The sequence below is a fragment of the Heterodontus francisci genome, chromosome 13 (assembly GCF_036365525.1).
Source record: "Heterodontus francisci isolate sHetFra1 chromosome 13, sHetFra1.hap1, whole genome shotgun sequence".
Classification (NCBI taxonomy): domain Eukaryota; kingdom Metazoa; phylum Chordata; class Chondrichthyes; order Heterodontiformes; family Heterodontidae; genus Heterodontus; species Heterodontus francisci.
This window is the reverse complement of record NC_090383.1, coordinates 7537305-7560970: the sequence shown is the minus strand read 5'-3', so window position 1 is coordinate 7560970 and position 23666 is coordinate 7537305. Positions and strand designations below refer to the sequence as shown.

Below are 23666 nucleotides of genomic sequence, written 5' to 3'. Positions count from 1 at the left end.
TTAATGTTCAATGACATTACCATCGCTGAATCCCCCACTATCAACATCCTGGGGGTTACCATTGATCAGAAACTGAACTGGATCAGCCGCATAAATACTGTGGCTGCAACTGCAGGTCAGACATTAGGAATTCTGAGGCCAATAACCCACCTCCTGTCTCCTGAATGCCTGTCCACCCTCTACAAAGCAAATGTCAGGAGTGTGATGGAAGACTCTCCATTTGCCTGGATGGGTGCAGCTCCAACAACACTCAAGCAACTCAACACCATCCAGGATAAAGCAGCCCACTTGATTGGCACACCATCCACAAACATTCACTCCCTCCACCACCAACACACAGTGGCAGCAGTGTGTACCATCTACAAGATCCACTGCAGCAACGCAGGCTCCTTCTACAGCACCTTCCAAACCCACGACCTCTACCACCTAGTAGGACAAGGGCAGCAGATGCATGGGAACACCACCACCTGCAAGTTCACCTCCAAGCCACACACCATCCTGACTTGGAACTATATTGCCATTCGTTTACTGTTGCTGTGTCAAAACCCTGGAACTCCCTTCCTAACAGCACTGTGGGTGTACTTACACCACATGGACTGCAGCGATTCAAGAAGGCGGCTCACCACCCACCTTCTCGAGGGCAATTAGGGATGGACAATAAGTGCTGGCTTAGCCAGCGACGCCCACATCCCATGAACAAATAAAAAAAAACTGAGGCTTGTGCCATCTTTTGCTTGATAATGTTCCTGTGAAGCGCCTTGAGAAATTTTATTACATTAAAGATGCTAGATAAATACAAGTTGGTGTTGTATCTCTCTCACTATCTCTCTATAGCACCCACTTGCTATAAATGTCACATTTGCTTCCTATCGCACTTGTGACCTGTCAGACTTTGTGATCACACTTAAAAGTATCACAGTTCAGCTTATCCTCTGAGCCAGATCTACTGTGCATGTCTACACATATATATATTTCAATTCATTACAATACGATACAGTGTTATGTTCAAGATTAATTATTTGCTTAACAAGATGCCATTTATCCACTGTGATATTTAAGCTAATAATAATCAGTGTATAATGTGTTCCCTGATACCCGATGCCAGAGATATGCCAGTTACATACTGTTCCTTCAGGTCTTTATCATCTACAAAAGCCTTTCATCAGCCACAATATTATAAGCGTTTGGCTCTTGTTATGGTCGTTTGCTGTTTAGCACTAAGTAGAGTTTTAAAAAACATTATTTTTTATCTTAAAAAAACACTATACATCATAACGAATAACAAATTTCTAACAGTGAGTTATGGCAGTAATTGAATCGTGTGTTTCTGCTGATTTTCATAACCTACTTAAAGCTGATGCTTTGTGATTGAACCATTCCCTGGCAACTTACTGCCAGCTATCTATTAATAATATACTCATTGAATGCCAGCTGCACGTAATCTTCGGAGTCTTTACTTATTTATTTTCTTCCCATACAACTTGCACTGTACCTTGTGGATTTTCACCAGTGGCCCTGCTCATCCAACTGAGATTGAGATCTCTAATGTGTAGTTCAAAAAATAAAATTCCTTGCTGCACCACTGCCCAATTTTCTTACATTATCTAGTAAATAGAATCAGAGCAGTGCAGAAGGAGGCCAATCAGCCCATTGAGTCTGCACCAGCTCTCTCAAAGAGCAATTCAGTCAGTCGGTCCCCCCCGCTATCCCCATATCCCCTGCAATTTTCTTTCTCCTTCAGGCATGTATCCAATTCCCTTTCAAAGGCTACTATTGAATCTGTATCCATCCACCTAACAGGCAGTACGCTCTTTACATAATCTAGGAATTGATAGTACAGTATCTTTCTTAATTTATTTTGCTCGATATGAATTGCCCTGATTTTATTCAATTTGCAGGACAGCGTTAATATGGGGAAATCCTCGTCCGCCAGTTCTGCTCGGACTGCTGATTCAGTGAGGGGGTATGATGGGAAGGGTGATTCTTCTCGTTCCCAAACTGAGCGCCGAACTTTTCCAAAGCCCCAGACTCGACAGGAGGATGACCGTACACCCTTTCAGAGAGATGGTCCCAGGACATTCCTCTTGGATCTGGAGAACTTCCCTGACCTGTCCAAAGTGGATATCAATGGACAAAATCCCAACATACAGGTATAGTACTAAAGGTGTTGAATCTTCTAAAGCCAGTGCGCGAACAACAGCTTAATCTATCAGCATTCAAAATAAGTGTTAGTAGATAGTGTTATGTTTCACAAGGACACACAGCAATAGTTGTCGCCACCATTCATGTGGAACGGTGAACTGTCAACTGGTCATGAAATTGGAGTTTGAGCCAAAATGGAACTAATTTAATTTTATCTCCGACAATCGTCAGTCTAATTTTGTTTTGAGGGAGGGGAAACAAGTGAGTCATTGTTCAATTTTGCATTATTGCTTCTTTTTTGTCAGCTTTGGTGTTTTCGTTCTAAGGTGCTGGGCCATATTTTGGTTTTTCCATTTTAGAAAAGGAAAGTCTTGTATTTATATAGCACCTTTCACAATGACCAGACATTCCAAAGCGCTGAACAGCCGATGAAGTGCTTTTCTAAAGTGTAGTCACTGTTGTAATGTAGGAAACACAGCAGCTAATTTGTGCACAGCAAGCTCCCACAAACAGCAATGTGATAATGACCAGATAATTTGTTTTTTAGTGATACTGATTAAGGGTTAAATATTGGCCAGGCCGTGAGGGATAACTCGCTTGCTCATCTTCAAAATAATGCCACAGGATCTTTTACATCCAGCTGCGAGAGCAACTGGGGCCTCAGCTCAACAATATAATAAAAGCAAAATACTGCAGATGCTGGAAATCTGAAATAAAAACAAGAAGTGCTGGAAATACTCAGCAGGATCTGCGGAGAGAGAAGCAGAGTTAAAGTCCCACGGCAGGGACCTTTCATCAGAACTCAGTTCTGCGTCTCATCTGAAAGACAGCATCTCTGTCAGGGCTGCTCTCCCTCAGTACTGCACTGGAGTGTCAGCCCAGATTTTTGTGCTGAAGCTTCTGGAGCAGGATTTGAACCCACACCCTTCTAATTCCAAGGTGAGAATGCTGGTCATTGAGCCATGGCTGATGGTGCAATCGCCGATTTTCGCAGAGAAAAAAGACGGGTGGAAAACAGGGGAACATTGCCTTAAAGCCATCTTATTCCTCACTCAAATTATTGGCTAGATGAAATTTAGCAGGATTTATAGTGTGCTGGTTAATGCAGTGTGTGCATTAAGTTAAGAAAGCAATCAACTTGGGTAACATGAACTAGTTCGATTAACAAGCATGCTAAAACATTGTGCGAAAATAGTACAAAGCAGAAAATTGACCAAACTGTATTTTTTTTTTAAAAGATGTAAACATGTGTCTGCGTGGGTTTTCTTCGGGTGCTCTGGTTTCCTCCCACGGCCAAATGACTTGCAGGTTGGTAGGTAAATTGGCCATTATAAATTGCCCCTAGTATAGGTAGGTGGTAGGGGAATATAGGGACAGGTGGGGATGTGGTAGGAATATGGGATTAGTGTAGGATTAGTATAAATGGGTGGTTGATGGTCGACACAGACTCGGTGGGCCGAAGGGCCTGTTTCAGTGCTGTATCTCTAAACATAAACAAACATAAGCTCATGAGTTTTTGAGGCTGCCAATTATCTCTTGTGAAATGTTATACTGGCTACGCAATGGCAAATGCACCCAGCTTTGTATTTCTTAATTAAAAAGCTGCCTGCAATGGCTTAGCAAGCATTCAGAGATTTAGGTTTATATTATATTTAGCTTATTTAAAGAATTAATAGGATTTAAATGATAAACAGTTGCTTCCACTCTACAGAGTGGCTAGCCAAGCACAGATGCAGATGTTGCTGTAAGGGATCCAATTGAATGCATGGCTGCACTTGATTAAACTCATTCGCTAAGTGGCCTTTTCAAGTCTGGCCCTGTCCACTAACCCACCATCATTTTAGAATGCTGCTCCTTGGTATGCTATGGAAACTAAAATAAAGCTCCCTAATAGCCAAATGTTAAAAGGCCAATCATGGGAACTGCTCATGAATTGCCCTAAAGAAGGATTTATTGTGGTAATGATTGTACAACACTTGAGAAAATCCCCTGGGAAGGACGGCATTACCCCTGAAATAATCAAGAGTGCCAAGCCTGCCATACTCTCAGCACTCTATGAATTGCTTTGCCTGTGCTGGGACAAGGGAGCAGTACCACAGGACATGCGCGATGCCAATATCATCACCCTCTATAAGAACAAGGGTGACCGCGGTGACTGCAACAACTACCGTGGAATCTCCCTGCTCAGCATAGTGGGGAAAGTCTTCACTCGAGTCACTTTAAACAGGCTCCAGAAGCTGGCTGAGCGTGTCTACTCTGAGGCACAGTGTGGCTTTCGAGCAGAGAGATCCACCATTGACATGCTGTTCTCCCTTCGCCAGCTACAGGAGAAATGCCGTGAACAACAGATGCCCCTCTACGTTGCTTTCATTGATCTCACCAAAGCCTTTGACCTCGTCAGCAGACATGGTCTCTTCAGACTACTAGAAAAGATTGGATGTCCACCAAAGCTACTAAGTATCATCACCTCATTCCATGACAATATGAAGGGCACAATTCAGCATAGCGATGCCTCATCAGATCCCTTTCCTATCCTGAGTGGTGTGAAACAGAGCTGTGTTCTCGCACCTACACTGTTTGGGATCTTCTTCTCCCTGCTGCTCTCACATGCATTCAAGTCTTCAGAAGAAGGAAAATTCCTCCACACAAGATCAGATGGCAGGTTGTTCAACCTTGCCCGTCTAAGAGCGAAGACCAAATTATGGAAAGTCCTCATAAGGGAACTCCTCTTTGCTGACGATGCTGCATTAACATCTCACACTGAAGAGTGTCTGCAGAGACTCATCGACAGGATTGCGGCTGCCTGCAACAAATTTGGCCTAACCATCAGCCTCAAGAAAACGAACATTATGGGACAGGACATCAGAAATGCTCCATCCATCAATATCGGTGACCACACTCTGGAAGTGGTTCATGAGTTCACCTACCTAGGCTCAACTATCACCTGTAAGCTGTCTCTCGATGCAGAAATCAACAAGCGCATGGGAAAGGCTTCCATTGCTATGTCCAGACTGGCCAAGAGAGTGTGGGAAAATGGCGCACTGACACGGAACACAAAAGTCAGAGTGTATCAAGCCTGTGTCCTCAGTACCTTGCTCTACGGCAGCGAGGCCTGGACAACATATGTCAGCCAAGAGTGACGTCTCAATTCATTCCATCTTCGCTGCCTCCAGAGAATCCTTGGCATCAGGTGGCAGGACCGTATCTCCAACACAGAAGTCATCGAGGCGGCAAACATCCCCACCTTATACACACTACTGAGTCAGTGGCGCTTGAGATGGCTTGGCCATGTGAGCCGCATGGAAGATGGCAGGATCCCCAAAGACACATTGTACAGCGAGCTCGCCACTGGTATCAGACCCACCGGCCATCCATGTCTCCGCTTTAAAAACGTCTGCAAATGCGACATGAAGTCCTGTGACGTTGATCACAAGTCGTGGGAGTCAGTTGCCAGTGATCGCCAGAGCTGGCAGACAGCCATAAAGGCGGGGCTAAAGTGTGGCGAGTCGAAGAGATTTAGCAGTTGGCAGGAAAAAAGAGAGAAGCACAAGGGAAGAGCCAACTGTGTAACAGCCCCGACAACCAATTTTATCTGCAGCGCCTGTGGAAGAGTCTGCCACTCTAGAATTGGCCTTTATAGCCACTCCAGGCGCTGCTTCACAAACCACTGACCACCTCCAGGCGCGTATCCATTGTCTCTCGAGACAAGGAGGCCAAAGAAGAAGAAGAGATCTGTGAGCATGTCTGTCATGTCTATGTTTAGCGTCTCTTTTGTGCTTTAGACGCTACGTTGTTTCAAAGATCCTCTTTAAATATAAAAAATCACCAGTCTTTCAGGACAGTGGTTCTTAAACTGGGGTCGGTGGAATGAGGTGGTCTTGACGGGAGCTGAGAAACAGGATCAGAGTGTGACAAACATCACACCAAACTCTGGAGTGAGTAGCTGGCACACCCACCTCACTGATATCTGTGAGTAAATACCTGTTGGTGAGATTTCAATTGAGCAGAATCGACTGCAACCAATATGGTGAATATGTTGAGTTTAATCGGAGTTAAGACGGGATATTACACACTAGTTATAGCAAAAACATACGACCATAACAAGTAGTGGATACTGCTCCAGGTCGGGCAGGAGGGCTGGCATACGCAAACAGCTCGTTCTCTTTTCTTCTTGGTGCCTTGCTTGTTCTTGAAGTCTCTCTGAACTACTCTAGAGTATTGACCGAAGTCAGCATGGATCTACCCTCAGGATTTTCTTTCCACCATCTACTGCACCTGGAGCCCTTCTGAATCTTTATACTGTTTTTCAAAAGTGAATCTGGGATTCACTATCGACAAAGCCTGACTATCCTATAGATGTTCCCTTTTAATACAAGGTTCCTAATAGTATGTCGAGTTCTTTGTTCAAACCATGGAGAGAAGCCCACCCTTTTCATGCCTTTATAGCATGCGAAGGATTGTTTGAAAGATTGATTACCTCATTCTGTTCTGTTTCCCTGATCAGTTTCACAGTTCCCTAGAGACATACCAGCCTTCAAACATATTCAGCCAACATCCCCATTGTTCGATTCTGTCTATTATCAGTTGTTTATACTTAGAACTATTCATAGGCCAGTTGTCCAGTCTGACTGTTCTACTCCCTTGTCAAACTATTATAGCTTAGAATGATTCCCTATGTTTACAAAAACACCTCCTATTCTCTTCTCACACACTGGTTAAATTACACATTTTAGCAAACACCTATGTTAAACAAGGTTAAAATACAATCCTAACACAACTTTATAATCTTGATGTTTATTTAGACATCTACCCAGTTAGCTTTCCACTTTTGCAGCGACATCATCAAGCCACACACTGTCTCCTGGGTTATTGGTTCCCCTGCGCCTGGATCAATTGTCATATATCAAAATAGTCACTCCGCTTGTTTCTAGTGTCACAAAACATACAGCATCAATCTAATCCTCTACCTTATTCCAAGCTAAATATCATCTGTACATTCAACATATGTTCCCAATTTCTAACATAGTTTTCTTGGAAGAATTATTAAAACACTCTTTACATGCAGAACTTTCATTATATGGTATTATATAGTTTTATAATTTAGATGGGGGAGTGTCATTACAACAACAACTTATATTTATATAGTACCTTTAATGTAATAAAATGTCCCATGGAGCATTATAAAGCAACATTTAACACCGAGCCACATAAGGAGATATTAGAAATAAAAACAAGAAATGCTGGAACCACTCAGCAGGTCTGGCAGCATCTGTGGAAAGAGAAGCAGAGTTAACGTTTCGGGTCAGTGACCCTTCTTCGGAAAGGAGATATTAGGTCAGGTGACAAGCAGGGTTGTGGGGCTGGGGGAGATTACAGAGATAGGGAGGGGTGAGGCCATGGAGAGATTTGAAGATAAGGATGAGAAAATTGAAATTAAGATGTTGCTTGACCAGGAGCCAATGTAGGTCAGCGAGCACAGGGGTGAGAGGGGAACGGGACTTGGTACGAGTTAAGACATGGGCAGCAGAGTTTTGGATGACCTCAAGTTTATGGAGGGTAGAATGTGGGAGACCAGCCAGGAGTGCATTGGAATAGTCAAGTCTAGAGATAACAAAGGCATGAATGAGGATTTCAGCAAATGAGCTGAGGCAGGGGCAATGTTACGGAGGTGGAAGCAGGCGGTCTTCATGAATATGGGTTCGGAAGCTCATCTCAGGGGTATTATGAATCTATTTGAAAAGGGATCCTTTGTCCAAAAAAGCTTGAGAGCCACTGATGTTTTAGGATGTAAACAGTTTGCAGTTGCTTCCCAACTGTCAAGGATACAGAACACTTTTAATTTTCCCTTTCATGCATTCTTCTGCCTTGTGACTCAGACAGTCCAGGGGAGGTCAGGGGAAATTGGACACTGGATGTGGGGGGAGGAGGTGGGTGGGGAGGATGTGAATGGCGACCAATTTCATAGAGTTATAGAATGGTATAGCACAGAAGGAGGCCATTTGTCCCATCTTCCCTGTGCTGGCTCTTTGGTATAGCTACCCAAATAATCCCACTCTCCTGCTCTTTTTCCCCTTAACCCTGTAAATGTTTTCCCAGCATGTATTTATCCAATTCTTTTTGAATTGTATTAATCACCCTTTTAAGCAGAGCATTTCAGCTCATAACTTGCTGTGTATAAAAAAAGGTTTCCTCATGTCGTCTCTGGTCCTTCTGCCGAATCACCTTAAATCTGTGTCCTCTGATTATCCATCGACCCTTATGCCACTAGAAACTCTTAGCAAATCCGCTCATGATTTTGAGCACCTCTATCAAATCTCCACTTAACCTTCTGTGCTCTAAGGAGAACAAACCCAGACAGTTGTCAGACGCAAGTTCAGATTGGCAGTCGATGACTTCATCATGCCTGGGGTACCATCATAAAGCAGGAACTAGACCCCATCATGTTCAATTCGGGTCCTAATGCCGGTTCCACGAGCCTGATACCGGATTGAGCAATATGTGGGTGCAGTTTGAGCCACGCATGCTCAACTCAGTCTCTTTATGCCAGCAACACCCTAACCAGATATCCTGTAAGGGTCTTGAAGGCAGGTCTTTTCATTTTTCTATATTCCCTGGAGTTTAGAAGAATGAGAGTTGATCTCATTGAAATGTATAAAATTCTTGGTGGGCTTGACAGGAAAGATGCTGAGAGTCTGTTATCCCCCTGGTTGGAGAGTCGAGAATCTGGCGATTAACTGAAACAGTAAGAATATTTTCTTTGCCAGCTCAACTGCACTGAGAATCATTCAAAGATTTCTGTCCCTATCTCAGGTGCTTAGCCTCTTCATTGGGGGTGCGCATTCAAAAAATGCGACCTATCATGTTCACTAATTCATTGGCAATTCTGCTGTAGGCAGTGTAACCCGTAAAGTGATGGGTAAAAGGGTTACATTGACTTGACTTGTATTCCCCTCAGTGTAGAAGATTAACAGGTGATCTAATTGAGGTGTTTTTGGTGATTAAAGCATTTCATCGGGGTAGGTAGAGAGCAACTATTTCCTCTGGTGGGGAGGAGTCCAGAACAAGGGAGTAGAACATTAAAATTAGAGTCAGGATGTTCAGGGGTGATGTCTGGAAGCACTTCTTCACACACTGATCTGATTGCTTGGCAGGACAGACACGAGGGGCTGAATGGCCTCCTTATGTTCCAATGATATCCATGTGGTTGAGTTGCGTTTTATGGTCCTCCGTCTTTTGGAAACGAAACAACATCCTAAGTCATTCACAGTCAGTACCAAAAAAAACACCCTTCCATAATGGAAAAGAAAAATACTGCAAATGCTGGAAATCTGAAATAAAAACAGAGAATGCTGGAAGTGTTCAGCAGGTTTGGCAGTATCTGTGGAGAGAGAAACAGAGTTAATGGGCTGAATTTTATCCTCAGCGGACAGGAGCTGTCCACCAATGAAAAGTCTGTGGCGAACCTGCTTCCGCCTGGCCTGGGGATCTGGACCACATTTTACGGTCCCCAGGGCTTTAATTGGTCTGAGGCGGGACTTCCACCTCATTGAGGCAGCAAGTCCCACCTAATGGAGCTGCCGGCCAATCAGTGGGCTGGTAGCTCTTAGTTCCAGCAGCGCCACCAGGAGCGGTGGTCACTGCTGGGACTGCAACACAGCCATCGGAAGGAAAATGTCGGGGAGCCCCGGAACAAAGGGAAGTTTTTGGGGCCTTGCAGGGGTGTGATTGGTCGGGCCCTGGTGAGGCAAGGATGGTCGATTGGGGGGGTCGGGGCGAGTTGGGGGTGGATAGAGCATTGGGGGCTGCCCTCCGTCGGTCACAGGGTGCCTGATCATCACCCCAGGCTGTCAGAAAGCTGCCTGCTTTTGTCGGGTGGCTTTTTTCTGTCGTGGGCTACCCGACTGGCCAAGGGTACAATCCCCGTGGTGGTGGGCGAAGGCCCTTAAGTGGCCATTAACTGGCCTGGGGTCGGCGGGGCATTTTTCACCACCGCCATCCTGCGTAAAGTGGAGGCGGGAACAGGTTGGGAAGGGCCCCCCCCCCCCCCGAGCCTCCCCCTCCCACCCACCACCTTCCCGCTCTTTGGGGGGCGTAAAGCATAGCCCGATGTTTCAGATCGGTGATGTTTCGTCAGAACAGATGAGAGGTCATTGATGTGAAATGTTCACTCTGTTTTCCCCTTTCATCATGGACTTTCCAACGGAGGGGGTGTGGGGTTGGGGGGAGTGTGGGGGGAAGCTATACAATCGGGTGCCAGTTTAATAGCACTGTATTCAGCTGTTTCAGCCACACTGAACTGCCCCAGTTTATATGAATTGGAGGAGGAAGGAAATGTCGTTCTCTGCTGGATCTTGTTGAAAGTGTTTAAACAGGAAGTGTCAGCATCAACACTCTTTCTAGTAAATCGGATTTGTAGAACAATCATAATTAGATTTGACATGCTTTGGTTTGTTGCTAGTTTTTTTTTTAGTGTTTGCTAGCAGATCCCCAGTGGCATTGCTGCTGGTGAATTTGTAATGAAGTTGTTCCAAGGGTGGGTGGGGGGATGGGTAAGGAATTGAAAAGATGTGTTCAGAGTCTGTAAATTAAGTGTCTTTTTTAATTGGTTCCTGACAGATAGATAAGTAGTGTTTCTCACACAGACTTCAAATGGATAAAGAAAAGCTATGTAGTTACATGACTGAACCTAAGCATGGTAAAAGTCTAAGAAGTACAGAACTCGGCGGGTTAGCGGAGGCAGGAAGGGGATGGGGTGGGCAGCACAGTGCAGCTGTGGGGTGGGGGGAACAGTGCAGCTTTGGGGTGGGGGGAACAGTGCAGCTTTGGGGTGGGGGCAACAGTGCAGCTTTGGGGTGGGGGTAACAGTGCAGCTCTGGGGTGGGGGCAACAGTGCAGCTCTGGGGTGGGGGTAACAGTGCAGCTCTGGGGTGGGGGGAACAGTGCAGCTCTGGGGTGGGGGCAACAGTGCAGCTCTGGGGTGGGGGCAACAGTGCAGCTCTGGGGTGGGGGCAACAGTGCAGCTCTGGGGTGGGGGGAACAGTGCAGCTCTGGGGTGGGGGGAACAGTGCAGCTCTGGGGTGGGGGGTAACAGTGCAGCTCTGGGGTGAGGGGGAACAGTACAGCTCTGGGGTGAGGGGGAACAGTGCAGCTGTGGGGTGGGGGGGAACAGTGCAGCTGTGGGGTGGGGGCAACAGTGCAGCTGTGGGGTGAGGGGGAACAGTGCAGCTCTGGGGTGGGGGGAACAGTGCAGCTCTGGGGTGAGGGGGAACAGTGCAGCTTTGGGTGGGGGCAACAGTGCAGCTTTGGGGTGGGGGCAGCAGTGCAGCTGTGGGGTGGGGGGAACAGTGCAGCTGTGGGGTGTGGGGAACAGTGCAGCTCTGGGGTGGGGGTTAACAGTGGGGGCAACAGAGCAATTCATTGGGGGGAGTGGGGAAGCAGTGCAGTTGATCCCTTAACCTGAGACTATGCCCCTTGTTCTAGGCTCTCCAGCCAAGGGAAGCAGTCTCTCAGCATCTACCCTGTCAAGCCCGCTTAGAATCTTTTATGTTTCAATATTGTCACAATAATGAGAAGAATAATGTTTCATGATCTAATGTTTGTGCCTTGTGTACAGGTAAAGCATTCAGTCCGCTAATCAGACAGTGTCTGTGAAGAAAGTTAACGTTTCAGACCTTGCAGTAGAACTGGAAAATGTTAGCGATCTAACAGGTTTTAAGCAAGTACAGAGGCAGGGAAAAGGGGGAGGAGAGGAAAGAGCTAAAGGAAAGGTCTGTGATGGGGTGGAAGGCAGGAGAGATTAAATGACAAAAGGGATGATGGTGCAAGGCAAAAGGAGATGGTAATGGAACAAGTAAAGAAACAAAAGATGGGTCTCGGGGAGGTGTAAATGACGACAGCAGAACTATTACCAGCAGCTGCTGTACAAAAGACTGGTGGCACAGGTTATCATCTGCAGTTATTGAAATCAATCTCAAGCATGGAAAGCTGTAAAGTGCCTAATCGAATGAAGAGGTGCTGTTCCTTGAGCTTCTGTTGTGTTTCACGGCAGAGGACAGAGAGTCAGAGTTCGAAGGGAATGGAGAATTAAAATGGCAGGCGATCGGAAGCTCAGGGTGACGCTTGTGGGCTGAACGGAGGTGCTCAGCAAAGTGACCACCCAGACTGCTCTCAGTGGAACTTGGATCACCACAGCCCAGGATCGTGAAAGCTCTAATTCCACACTCATCATTTGAACAATTGCTGCATTTCTGGATCATAAGATTGAGAACTTCACAAGTTGGCCAATTTGTGCCGAAACCAAATTGATAATTTTATCGTGCTAACTTTTCCACTGAAACTATCGACAGCGAGAGTTTCCTGCCCTTTACCTCCTACAAGTTTGGGTGTTCTGTGCAGTCTTAAAATTCTTACACCATCAATTTTTCTATACTGCCCTGTATGTTATATTCTCTCGCCGGGTTTCGGTAGGGATAAGCTTTCTAGACCTCCATTTCTCCCTATCTAGCGAAACAGTTCCTCTTTCTAGTGATGCTGCCGCAGCACTTTCATTAAACCCAGGCCATGAGCCAATGTTAATGTTTATCTATTTGGATGGGATGTGGTTCTATCCAGCAGCTGATACGATCTGCTTGGTGCAAACGCAGAAAAAGTGCGTTGTCTTTCGAGTGATAGATGGGGTGATGATAAGATGGAAAGTCTGGTTTGAGGTCGTTCCAATTGTCCCAGTTCATTGGCCCAAATCACGGACTTGGTAATTTTTAAATCACAGATTTTTGCCTTTTCCTCTTTTTTTTTCAGTTGTACTTTAGTCATGTGCCATAAGTGTCAGCCGTGGCTCTGTGGGTTGCACTTTTGCCTCTGAGTCAGAAGGTTATAAGTTCAAGTCCAGCTCTAGTGCAAAAATGAAGGCTGGCACTCTAGTGCAGTACTGAGGGAGTGCTGCACTGTCGGAGGTGCTTTCTTTTGGATGAGATGTTAAACCGAGGCTCCGCCTTCCCTCTCAGGTGGGGGTAAAAGATCCTGTGAGCAGAGGAGTTATCCCTCAATCCACATCACTAAAAACAGATTATCTGGTCATTGTCACATTGCTGTTTGTGGGAGCTTGCTGTGCGCAAATTAGCTGCTGCATTTCCTACATGACAGCATTTCAAAAAGTACTTCGTTGGCTGTGAAATACTTTGGGATGTCCTGTGGTTGTGAAAGGTGCTATAAAAATGCAAGTTTTTTTTTTAAATACCTTGACCCAGATGGACAGGTGAGAGTGATGCTTCTGTGCCTCCACCAGCATCTCTCTGTTACCGCTCAGTATATCTTGGGAAAAATGTCTGTCCCTACTCTCAGTAATTGGGCTAAAATCAGAAATTTGCCATCTGAGGAACAACAAATGACAACCTAAATAGTAGTAATCCATGCTACAGCATATTGGGCCAGAATTTGCTGTGGCATGAGATCTAATGGCATCTGCCATTAGTTAGACTAGCCACGACTCATTTAGGTTTTAAAATTTTTAGCGTGGCAAGTTGCTGGAAGTGTGAGCTGATAACGTCACAGTGAGGGAAATGGGGGAATCTGTGGTCTGAGTGAAGAGGGCAAGCAACTGTGTATCTCCTTAAGCAATTAAATTTGAAGGATTATGAAATTAACAGGGCAAGGACTGGGAAGGAATTGTAAATTAGAGTGGGTGAATTCAATGTCAAATCAGGTAGAGAAAGAGAAAATAAAAAGAGGGAAAGAAAGATTGGATTAAGTGAAAGGGAAAAGGAAAGTTTTGAAACAAAAAAGATTAAATACAAATGTTACAATTTTAAAACCTCCAACAACAATTAAAACATTAAGGAATGAGACTTAACACTTGCAATAGTTAATTTTCAGTGCCAGAGAGGTGTACTGGCAGTAATTAACAGTTATCACATTGTTAAAAGGGCCCTTAGACTTGAAATGACTGGATTTAACTTTCTAAGGTGAGTTTGTATCTACCACTCAAATACAGCAACTCCAGACTATACAAAGCATTTCAGCAACACTGTCGGAATTAGTTTCTGTTCTTGTTCAAGAACAAGTGAAGATGAGCTTATTTTTGCATAATTTGTAGATGTGTGCACTTGCCATAACATTAGCCGTTTTGAACTGTGCAGGTCACGATTGAGGTCGTAGATGGAACTGAAATAGAGGCAGAAAGGGATTTACGAAAAGTGACTAAGCCAAGCTGGCCAGTACCATCATCTGACTGGAGGAATTGGTGGCAAAAGTCATCAGCAACAGCTCCCTGGAGTGAAGGTGATGAGGAAAATGGCCATGCCAGTGAAGACAGCAATTTCTTGAATCCTATGGGCAGCTGGGATAGAAGTACAGTTACTCATCGGAGATGGCAATCCAAGGGGCAGACTGAGTATGGTATGTCCACATTCCTCCCTTGTTCTTGGCATCGGTGAAACTGAGAACTTGAAAAGAGAGATATTGGATATAAGCCAAGTGAAATAAAATTGGTACACGCTGCAGTGGGAATATACTCTCTGATATTGATTGATGTAAAGCAAGTTGTGCAGCAAAAATATCTGCGTCTGTGTGGCAAGATCCCTATCAATATGTTTCTTTTATTACCTAGATGACCGAACGAGAAAAATTGACATTGATTCTCCCCCCCACCACCTCCCCCACACCCCCGGTATCTTCTCTTTGTCATTTCCAGAAGCAATAATAAAGAGTATTGAATCTCGCTGCTAAATGCGTTTTTAATTTCTTGTTTACATGCTGTCTATCTGGTAGCAGTGAGAGGTCAGTGACGAAGGTTGCTAGCTCCATAATCAAGATTTACAGTTGAAACATTCCAGCTGCCTTGGCTTGAAAGAGCGAAAAAAAAAAATGTGCAGGCAATCCTTTGTACAGCTGTGTGTGTGAAAGTTATTTGAATGGCATGCGAACGGCAGGATCTGGGCCTGAGCTCCAAATCGAGCATGTGGTCCCAATTATGCGTCTCATCGCAATGGCGCTAACTGCGAGTATGCTTGCTTTTTCATGCAGATTACGCAGATGGAGAGGGCGACTGGAGCCCTTGGTCACTCTGTAGCGTAACCTGCGGCAGTGGCAACCAAAAGCGTACCAGGTCCTGTGGGTATGCCTGTACTGCCACTGAATCACGGTCGTGTGACATGGCAAACTGTCCTGGTCAGTAACATTTTCTTTTATATACTGTAAACTTACTAATCTCACAAACACATTCTTAAGTGAAGATTCAATTAATATGCGCTATAGTACAGACAGAAAATGATTCAACAATTAAAAACAGTTCACAATGCAATCCATTCACATTAATGAATTTTATGTCGCTAAAAGACAACAACAACTTGCAGTTACATAGTGCCTTTGATGTCTTTTTTTAAAAAAAAACATCTCGAGGCGCTTAATGCTGCACTGGTTGTCTGATGTGCTTCCAGTGTAAGAAGAATGGATTTTTTTTAACCCATCACCTCCTGGGATGCTTATCTCAACCATGTCAAATATAAGTTGTGAATTTGAAAATGCCCTTCTATGCGTCAAGATCTGTGGATGTACTGGAAAAAGTAACAGAGTGTAGATGCATTATTCAGGGGTGATGAGGAAAGTTGTTAGGGTTTCTACTGTTTGGAAAAGTGGAAAGGCAGATGACAAAGAGGATGTGGAGATGTGTGATGGGTCGGACAGGTGGAATATCAGGGCACTGATACTATCAAGCAATGGGGAGGTCAGAACGTGTGCAGTGGTTTAGCAACCTTCAGAATTGAGAAGACATATAGAAGGAGTGAGAAACTGCTGCATTTTCAAAAGTGTGCAGTTTACGGTCGTTACAAAATTGTTGTTGCCATTAATGTCTATTTCTTCTCATTTGTCACACTCCACATGCTATTGATAGGTTAGCTAGCCGATTGGAAGAGTCTGAGATTTCTTTCTTGTTTAGGTTTAGATGTTCCCCTTCCTAATGTTGCCTTCTTGGCTTATAACTGTTAATAGGTGACTACAATATCCATGAGCTGGGGGTGGGGTCAGAGAAAATCCACCAGACTCTTTACTCCTGATTGTTAACTCGCACCAAGTCCAGTTCACACATCAGCCCTGTGCTCACTGACTACATTGGCAACCACTCCGGTAATGCCTCAATTTTAACATTCTCATCCTTGTTTTCAAAGCCCTCCATGGCCTCACTCCTCCCTACTTCTGTAACCCCCTCCAGCCCTACATGGCCTCAGATCTCTGTGCTCCTCCAATTCTGGCTTCTTGCTCATCCACCATTGGCAGCCATAGCTTCAGCTGCCTGGGCCCTAAGCTCTGGAATTCCCTCCCTAAACCCCTCCACCTGTCAATCTTTCTCTGCTCCCTTAAAACGCTCTGGTGAGACCACACCTAGAATACCGTGTATATTTTTGTCTCCTTATATAAGGAGGGATATTCTAGTTCAAAGAAGGTTCACTAGGTTGATTCCCTGGATGAAGGGGTTTGTCTTATGAGGAAAGGTTGAGCCTCTACTCATTGGAGTTTAGAAGAATGAGAGGTGATCCTATTGAAACATATATAATTCTGAGGGGGCTTTGACAGGGTAGCTGCTGAGGGGATGTTTCCCTTCATGGGGGAATCGAGAAATATGGGGCATAGTTTAAGAGTAAGGGTTCACCCATTTAAGATGGAGATGAGGAGGAATTTCTTCTCTCAAAGGATTGTAAATCTCTGGAATTCTCTGCTCCAGAGAGCAGTGGAGCCTGAGTCATTGAATATATTCAAGGCTGAGTTAGACAGAGTGTTGAAGTATAGGGGAGTCCAGGGCTATGGGGAACAGACAGGAAAGGGGAGTTGAGGCTAAGATCAGATATGATTGTATTGAATGGTAGAGTAGGCTCAAGGGGCCATATAGCCTACTCCTAATTCTTCTATCATGTCCTTGTTGTCAGAGTGTCACTATGAGGCAAAGCAAGGAAGCAGGCCCAAGAACTACCGCCGGCAGTACAGGGATTGAACCCATGCGGTTGGTGTTATTCTATGCCAGACTCTAACAATCTTGCCAACTGAGCTAACCAATCCCTCCCACTTATTCTGTTCTTAAATCTTACCTCTTTGATCAAGCTTTTGATCATCTGTCTAGTATCTCCTTACATCCAATTTTGTTTAATAATGCTCCTGTGAAACACCTTGTGATATTTTACTATGCTAAAGGTGCCATAAACATCCAAGTTGTTTTTGTTATTCAGGGAACTCTAACCCATAATCAGAACCAGAATCGGATTTAGCTGTGGTACTGACCTTTGCCAGGACTCGGAGTCTGGGTTCGGAGATGTACAGATTTCTCCCGAGTGATATGATGGAGGCACCCATACGAACTAGGAGCAGGAGTAGGCCATTCGGCCCCTCGAGCCTGCTCCGCCATTCTATAAGATCATGGCTGATCTGTTTGTGGACTCAACTCCACTTTCCTGCCTGGCCTCAATACCCTTTGACTCCCTTGTTTGTCAAGACCGCTCTGCGGGGAAGAGAGTTCCACAGACTCACGGCCCTCTGAGAGAAGATCTTGGGAAGGTTGTAGGCCTGGACTAGTTTACCAAGATAAGGAGGAAATTACTCACTGGACATTTTGCCTGTAAAGCTACTCCATGCACGGAAAGAGCTACCATTCCATGAATGTGTAGCTCACCTGTGACCATGGGAAACAGGATATACTTACGAATGCCTGCTAACCTGGCAGCTTTCATGATTCATTCATTCTACAGCAGTCTGACTAGAAGACTGCAGGGAATGGATGCTGAGAAGCTAAGGGACGTCAGCATAGCAAGACCCAAGGACAAGATGTGAGGACAGATAAAACACTGTGGGTTCAGAATGTCATCAGCATTTTCAAGCAGCACTTCACATATCTGGCCAATCAAGCTTCAGTACAGTCCAGCGAAGATCTCAAAGAGTAATGTAGCCTACTGAGCACTACACAACACTGGCCTACAATGGGCTGAAGCCACGGTCTAGGCGGGAGAAGATAGGCTTCAGCAACCAGAAGACAAATCTCTTCATGCGACCAAAGACCTGCACAACAAGAGCTAACTCAGTAGGACCAAATTTTAATTATATGCACAACAGTCATCTCCACATGTGCTCAATACCATTGCCAACTAAAATATCACCTCCAGCGGATGCAATTGTTTATTAAGAATGTCTTAATTAATACCTTAATTTCCCTCATACTAAGAGAGCTGTCAGGACACATTACAGAGTGAGTCTGCTGAACAGTTACCAACTCTCTCAGTGTGGCATCGGTTTGTTCAGTGTCTTGCCCTGGCGTTTCCCTGCAGTGAAAGTATATAGTGTGTGTCTTCTGCTTCCTAACTGTGTGGGAGGGTGAGGTGAGGCAGCTGACTGCCCGCAATCAGTATCTGCCTTTAGGGATAGAATGAAGCACAGTTGAAGTACATCGTAAGCCAACAATGTAAAATTAAGCCACATGTTCACAATTAGCTTTGTAGCCTTGCACAACCCAGCAAATTATTTACTCCCAGCTTGAGACCATAGGTTAACCATTCTTCTTTCTCTCTCTCTCTCTCTCTCTCTCACCTCCATCCATACTGCTCATCATTGCAGGGTGGCCCCTCAACTCCAGAAAGAGCCACACTTTCCGCAAGACCTCCAAATCAGTGTCACGACACGGGGCAGTTCTTCACTCTTCTTTGTGTCCAGCCATGTTTAGTTGTAGGACCGCTTTAAGGGTCACTAGCAGCCCTATAAGAGCTGCTAGCACCAGGTAAATCACCCCTTACCCAAAGTGACCCTTTCGGTATATCATGTGCTGCGGCCGGGAGCACAAAATATTTATTGAAGTAATCTGGTGCATTATTATATAAAATCAGCAGGGAGCAGTGCTCCCAATATCACTGTGCTGGGATTGCATAATCCATTCAAGCAAGCTAAAGTTTGGGATTCTGATAACTGCGGAGAACTTCATTCAGGCAAACACCAAATTGAACTCTGAACCTGAATGGATGTAGATGGGGTCAGTTAGAGAACTTCAAGTAAATGGAAGAGGACTGTTCATTGCTCGTTACTGTCTGAAGAGCCATTTTGTGATAGGAAATGAAAGGCTGGTCCAGTTTCTTGCTGCAGACTGATGACGCGATCATGTAATGAAACCCAAATTAAATGACCGCTCTCAATCGCTGTGTCTGTTGAAAACATCACTGTGTGTGTGTATGTGTGCACCCATTAATCCAGAGGGGAGGCTGCACTGGGAAGGAAGAAAGGGGAGGGGGAAGTGCGTGGTTGTGTTTCAGGAAGAAAGGGTAGAAGCTTGTAGTTGTGTTGTGTGTTTTTTAAAGAAAGCCTTATGGTCAGTTTGTGAGACCAGCTCTTGAGCAAGTTGTCAGTTGGAATCGTGATCCTTTTCCAAACGTTAGTGAATATTCTGGTTCAATCTCATTGCTCTAGCTGTTAAAATCCAGAATAAAATATTAAAGAAAGGCTAATGAATTGTATGTTGAGTTGAGTTGCGTTCATAAGACTAATGTCTATCTTGCTTGCTCAGAATCAGGATTGTTGGGGAAACTTGTACGTGAGAGGACGTTGTGAGTAAGTCACAAAACCAGTCTAAGAAGGAAAAATGCTTTATTGCTTGTCTCAGGACATCCCTGAAGTACATCACTTGGTCATTTCTGAATTGCTGTCACTGTTACAAGTTCAGTAGCCAAACTGTACACACAACCCAAATGCGTGATCAATTGATCTAAGTCTTGAAAATCCCTGGACTATAATTTTGATCGTCACGCTGGGATCCTCCAGCACTGACCCAGATGGGGATTTGTGGGGTCACTGGGGGAGCAGCTCATTTGCCTGGGGCCCTGTTGCAACTTTGGTTCCATCTCCAGCATCCTCCTGCCCCATGGTGCTGCAAAATCTAGCAGGAGGTCGTGTCCAAGTTTCACCCTCCTTGAGGTTGGTATGCTTTATCGCTCTTGAGTAGCACCCTCAGTGTTATTATGCTGATCCAGAGAAGTGGGAAGTCCCAGTGTAAAGGCCCCTTGGTGTCATTGGCTTTGTATGTGGTGGGCTGACATTCTGTCCGTTACCAAGCCGACCAGGAAACCCCAGAGTTGGCGAGGACCAGGCCTCTATATCTCCTGGTGTCTCCCGGTATGTGCTGTCTGTCTCCTGAGGAAGTTCAAGACCTCTTTTTTTTTGTCGTGTTGAGAAAAGTTGGCTTGATCAGCTGTTCTTCTTTAAATAGTGGGATCTTCAGTATCCACCTGAAGCAAAGGAACTGGTAGAGGGGGGCCTCGGTTTAACAGGTGGGCTGAAGGATGGCATTCTGACAATGCAGCACTCCCACAATACAGTGCTGGAGTGTCAGTCTACACACTCCCTTTTTGGGCACCATTGGACAAAGTACTTGCCAATCTCAAAGCTCTACTGGAAAGGGATGAAGAAAAAGGACATTTTTACCCTTACTGTGGGAACGCTTCATCTTCTGCATTTCTATTGCCTTTTTGGGAATAAATTTGTCTCAAGGAAGCTTGGATTCTTCTTCCCTAACTTTAAACGGTTCTTATATCCTCCGATGAACTCCTTGGTTTCTACACTTTTCACCGATTTTTCCATGATTCTCCTTGCCCGGATGAAATGTGTGAAGTTGTGTAAGAAAGATTAGCATTTCTATAGCGCCTCTCATCTTTGCAGCCAATGAATTACTTTTTGAAGTGTAGTCATTGTTGTAATGCAAGCTCCCACAAACAGCAATTAAATCAGTGACGGATGAGGGATAAATTGTTGGCAAGAAAATTAGGAGAACTGCCATGCTGTCCTTCAAATGGTAACTTTGGATCTTGTATGTTCACTGAGTGGGCGGGTGGGGTCTTGGTTTAATGGGTTATTTGATAGATGACACCTGTTCGAGTGCAGTCCTTCCTCAGAACTGTTCTGTCAGCCTGGATTACATACTGACACTTGTAACCTTTAGACTCAGAGGTGAGAGTGTTACCACAGAGCCAAGTCTGACACATAACATCTGGAGAGCTCTTCTACAAAGGAAAATGGCTTTGGAACAGGTTGAGGAGCTGGTGAACATCTTTGAGAATCATCATCAGAAACTTAAAGCCGTCTTGTAACAGGTAGCCAGCTTCCAAAATGTTCCAGTGAGCAGTTCCTTGAAGCACAGGAATCCAAAATGCCTCAACAGGAAAGCTGAAGAGGACCTTGGAAACAGTCTAACCCTTGACATACTCTAACCATAGCGATGACCTAGTGAGAACGACTGTCAGGGAAATATATTACTTTTATTTTTGTGGAGAGTCAAGATACATCTTCACAGTTAGACAGTCCATTTAGATACCACCAACATTTTATTTGATAGTTCTGTCTTTTGGACGAGATGTTAAACTAATGCCCTGTCTTCCCTCTCAAGTGGATATAAAAGGTCACATGAGCACTATTTGAAGATGAGCAGGGAGGTGCTCCCTGGTGTCCAGGCCAACATTTATTCCTTAACAGTGGCGCAGTGGTTAGCACCGCAGCTTCACAGCTCCAGCGACCTGGGTTCGATTCTGGGTACTGCCTGTGTGGAGTTTGCAAGTTCACCCTGTGACCATGTGGGTTTTTGCCAGGTGCTCCGGTTTCCTCCCACAGCCAAAGACTTGCAGGTTAGTAGGTAAATTGGCCATTGTAAATTGCCCCTGGTATAGATAGGTGGTCGGGGAATGGAGGAGATGTGAGAAGGTAATGGGATTAATGTAGGATTAGTATAAATGGGTGGTTGATGGTCGGCACAGATTCAGTGGGCCGAAGGGCCTGTTTCAGTGCTATATCTCTATATAAAAAAAAAACACCTGCAAATATGATCATTTATTTAATTCCACAAAGCAAAGTCCCACAAACAGCAAACTGGCTTCCAGGTTTCCGACAGTGAGTCCACTTCAAGAATAGTTCATTGGCACTAAAGCACTTTGAGACGTCTGAAAGGGGCCATAAAAATGCAACTCTTTGTTTTGATGTAAATGCAATTTTTCTTTCTGCATCAGGCGAAATATCAAAAAATGGCCAACATTTCAAATCAAAAGGTTGGAAAACTTTCACTTGACGTTCTCTCAATCTTTGTATTCCTCTGTGAATTCTTTCTTAGTCCTCTGATTCCAAGAATCTTACAGATAGAGGAAAGAACTGAACTCTTCATGAACCACACAATCCAAGGAAAATCTACTTTGCTGACCTTCTGAAGCCGAGCTGTTCATCACAAATCTTCTGTCTGTCGGAATTAAAAGAAAGAAAGACTTGCATTTATATAGCACCTTTCATGACCTAAGGACACCCCAAAGTGCTTTACAGCCAATGAAGAACTTTTGAAGTGGTCACTGTTGTAATGCAGGAAATGCAGTAGCCATTTTGCACACAGCAAACTCCCAGAAACAGCGATGTGATAATGACCAGATAATCTGTTTTTCTTGACGTCGATTGAGGATAAATATTGGCCAAGACACCGAGGTTGACTGCCCTGCTGTTCTTTGAAATACTGCCATGGGATCTTTTACTTCCATCTGAGAGGGTGAAAGGGGCCTCCGTTTAATGTCTCATCCGAAAGATAGCACCTCTGACAGTGCAGCACTTCCTTGGTACTGCACTGGAATGTCAGGATAGGTTTGTGTGCTCACGTATCTGGAGTGGGACTTAAAAGCACAACCACCTGACTCAGGCAAGTGTGCTACCAAATGAGCCATGACTGAGGGGTATTTGTCCAAGGGTTTTACTTAATCCGATCATTTGTATATCCACTGAAGTAGTGATTGGGATGCAAAATGGGTGTAATTTGACAGAGTAGCCAAAGAGAGTGTGCTTCCGCTTGATAGGCAGAGCAAAACTCGAGGGTTATGTTGATAGAATTAGATGAGGAAGAATGAGAGAAGGCTCGAGTGGAGCATGATCCTGGCATGGACTGGTTGGGCTGAATGGCCTCCGCTTTATATTCTATGTAATTCATTGTAATCTGCTGGAATTTCAAATTCAGCATTTAAAAAAAAAAACAATTTTGGCTGAACTGCAGGTAAGGAAAGATCATTGCTTGGCTCACTCACTTGACTCTCAGCTAACTCCACCATAGTGCCAGTGGCTGTGATTACCATATAATTAAATAAGGGCTTTTGTGACTCAGTGTGATGAAGCACAAGGGAAGTGATTTAATGACATAAACGGTCAGACACATCTCCTGCTCTATTTTGCTGCCACAAAAATTTACTTGCTCTCACTATGCACAAGAAATTCACCCCTGAACAGTTCTCTAACTCTGCCTGTGTCAAAGAAGATGATTTTCATGTGTTGTGTTCACAATGGTGTTACTGATTTGCCAGGACTTCCATTAGGAAGAGGATATCTAGATAGACTTAGTACCATTTCCACGCTAGAAAAGTACACTTCACATAAACAAGGTTCTTGTCTGCGATTATAGACCAAATATAGACCTGTTAAGGCACAAGTGACTAGTGCAAGGCTGGATTGCATCTATTTTAACACAAGGAGTCTTACAAGTAAGGCAAATGAAT

At 44.6% G+C, this 23666-nt stretch overlaps 1 protein-coding gene across 3 annotated transcripts in view; it reads left to right on the top strand.

Moving 5' to 3' along the window:
• The window catches only part of ism1 (isthmin 1), an 88893-nt gene that overhangs the window by 53154 nt on the left and 12073 nt on the right, over positions 1 to 23666 (top strand). For 2 of the 3 annotated variants that reach the window (XM_068045723.1, XM_068045726.1), the window contains 3 exons: positions 1899 to 2150; positions 14277 to 14535; positions 15163 to 15306. In XM_068045723.1, the coding sequence (XP_067901824.1) occupies positions 1899 to 2150; positions 14277 to 14535; positions 15163 to 15306 (655 nt within the window). The remainder of the gene's footprint in view (positions 1 to 1898; positions 2151 to 14276; positions 14536 to 15162; positions 15307 to 23666) is intronic. The other variant, XM_068045725.1, reaches the window with a different exon arrangement.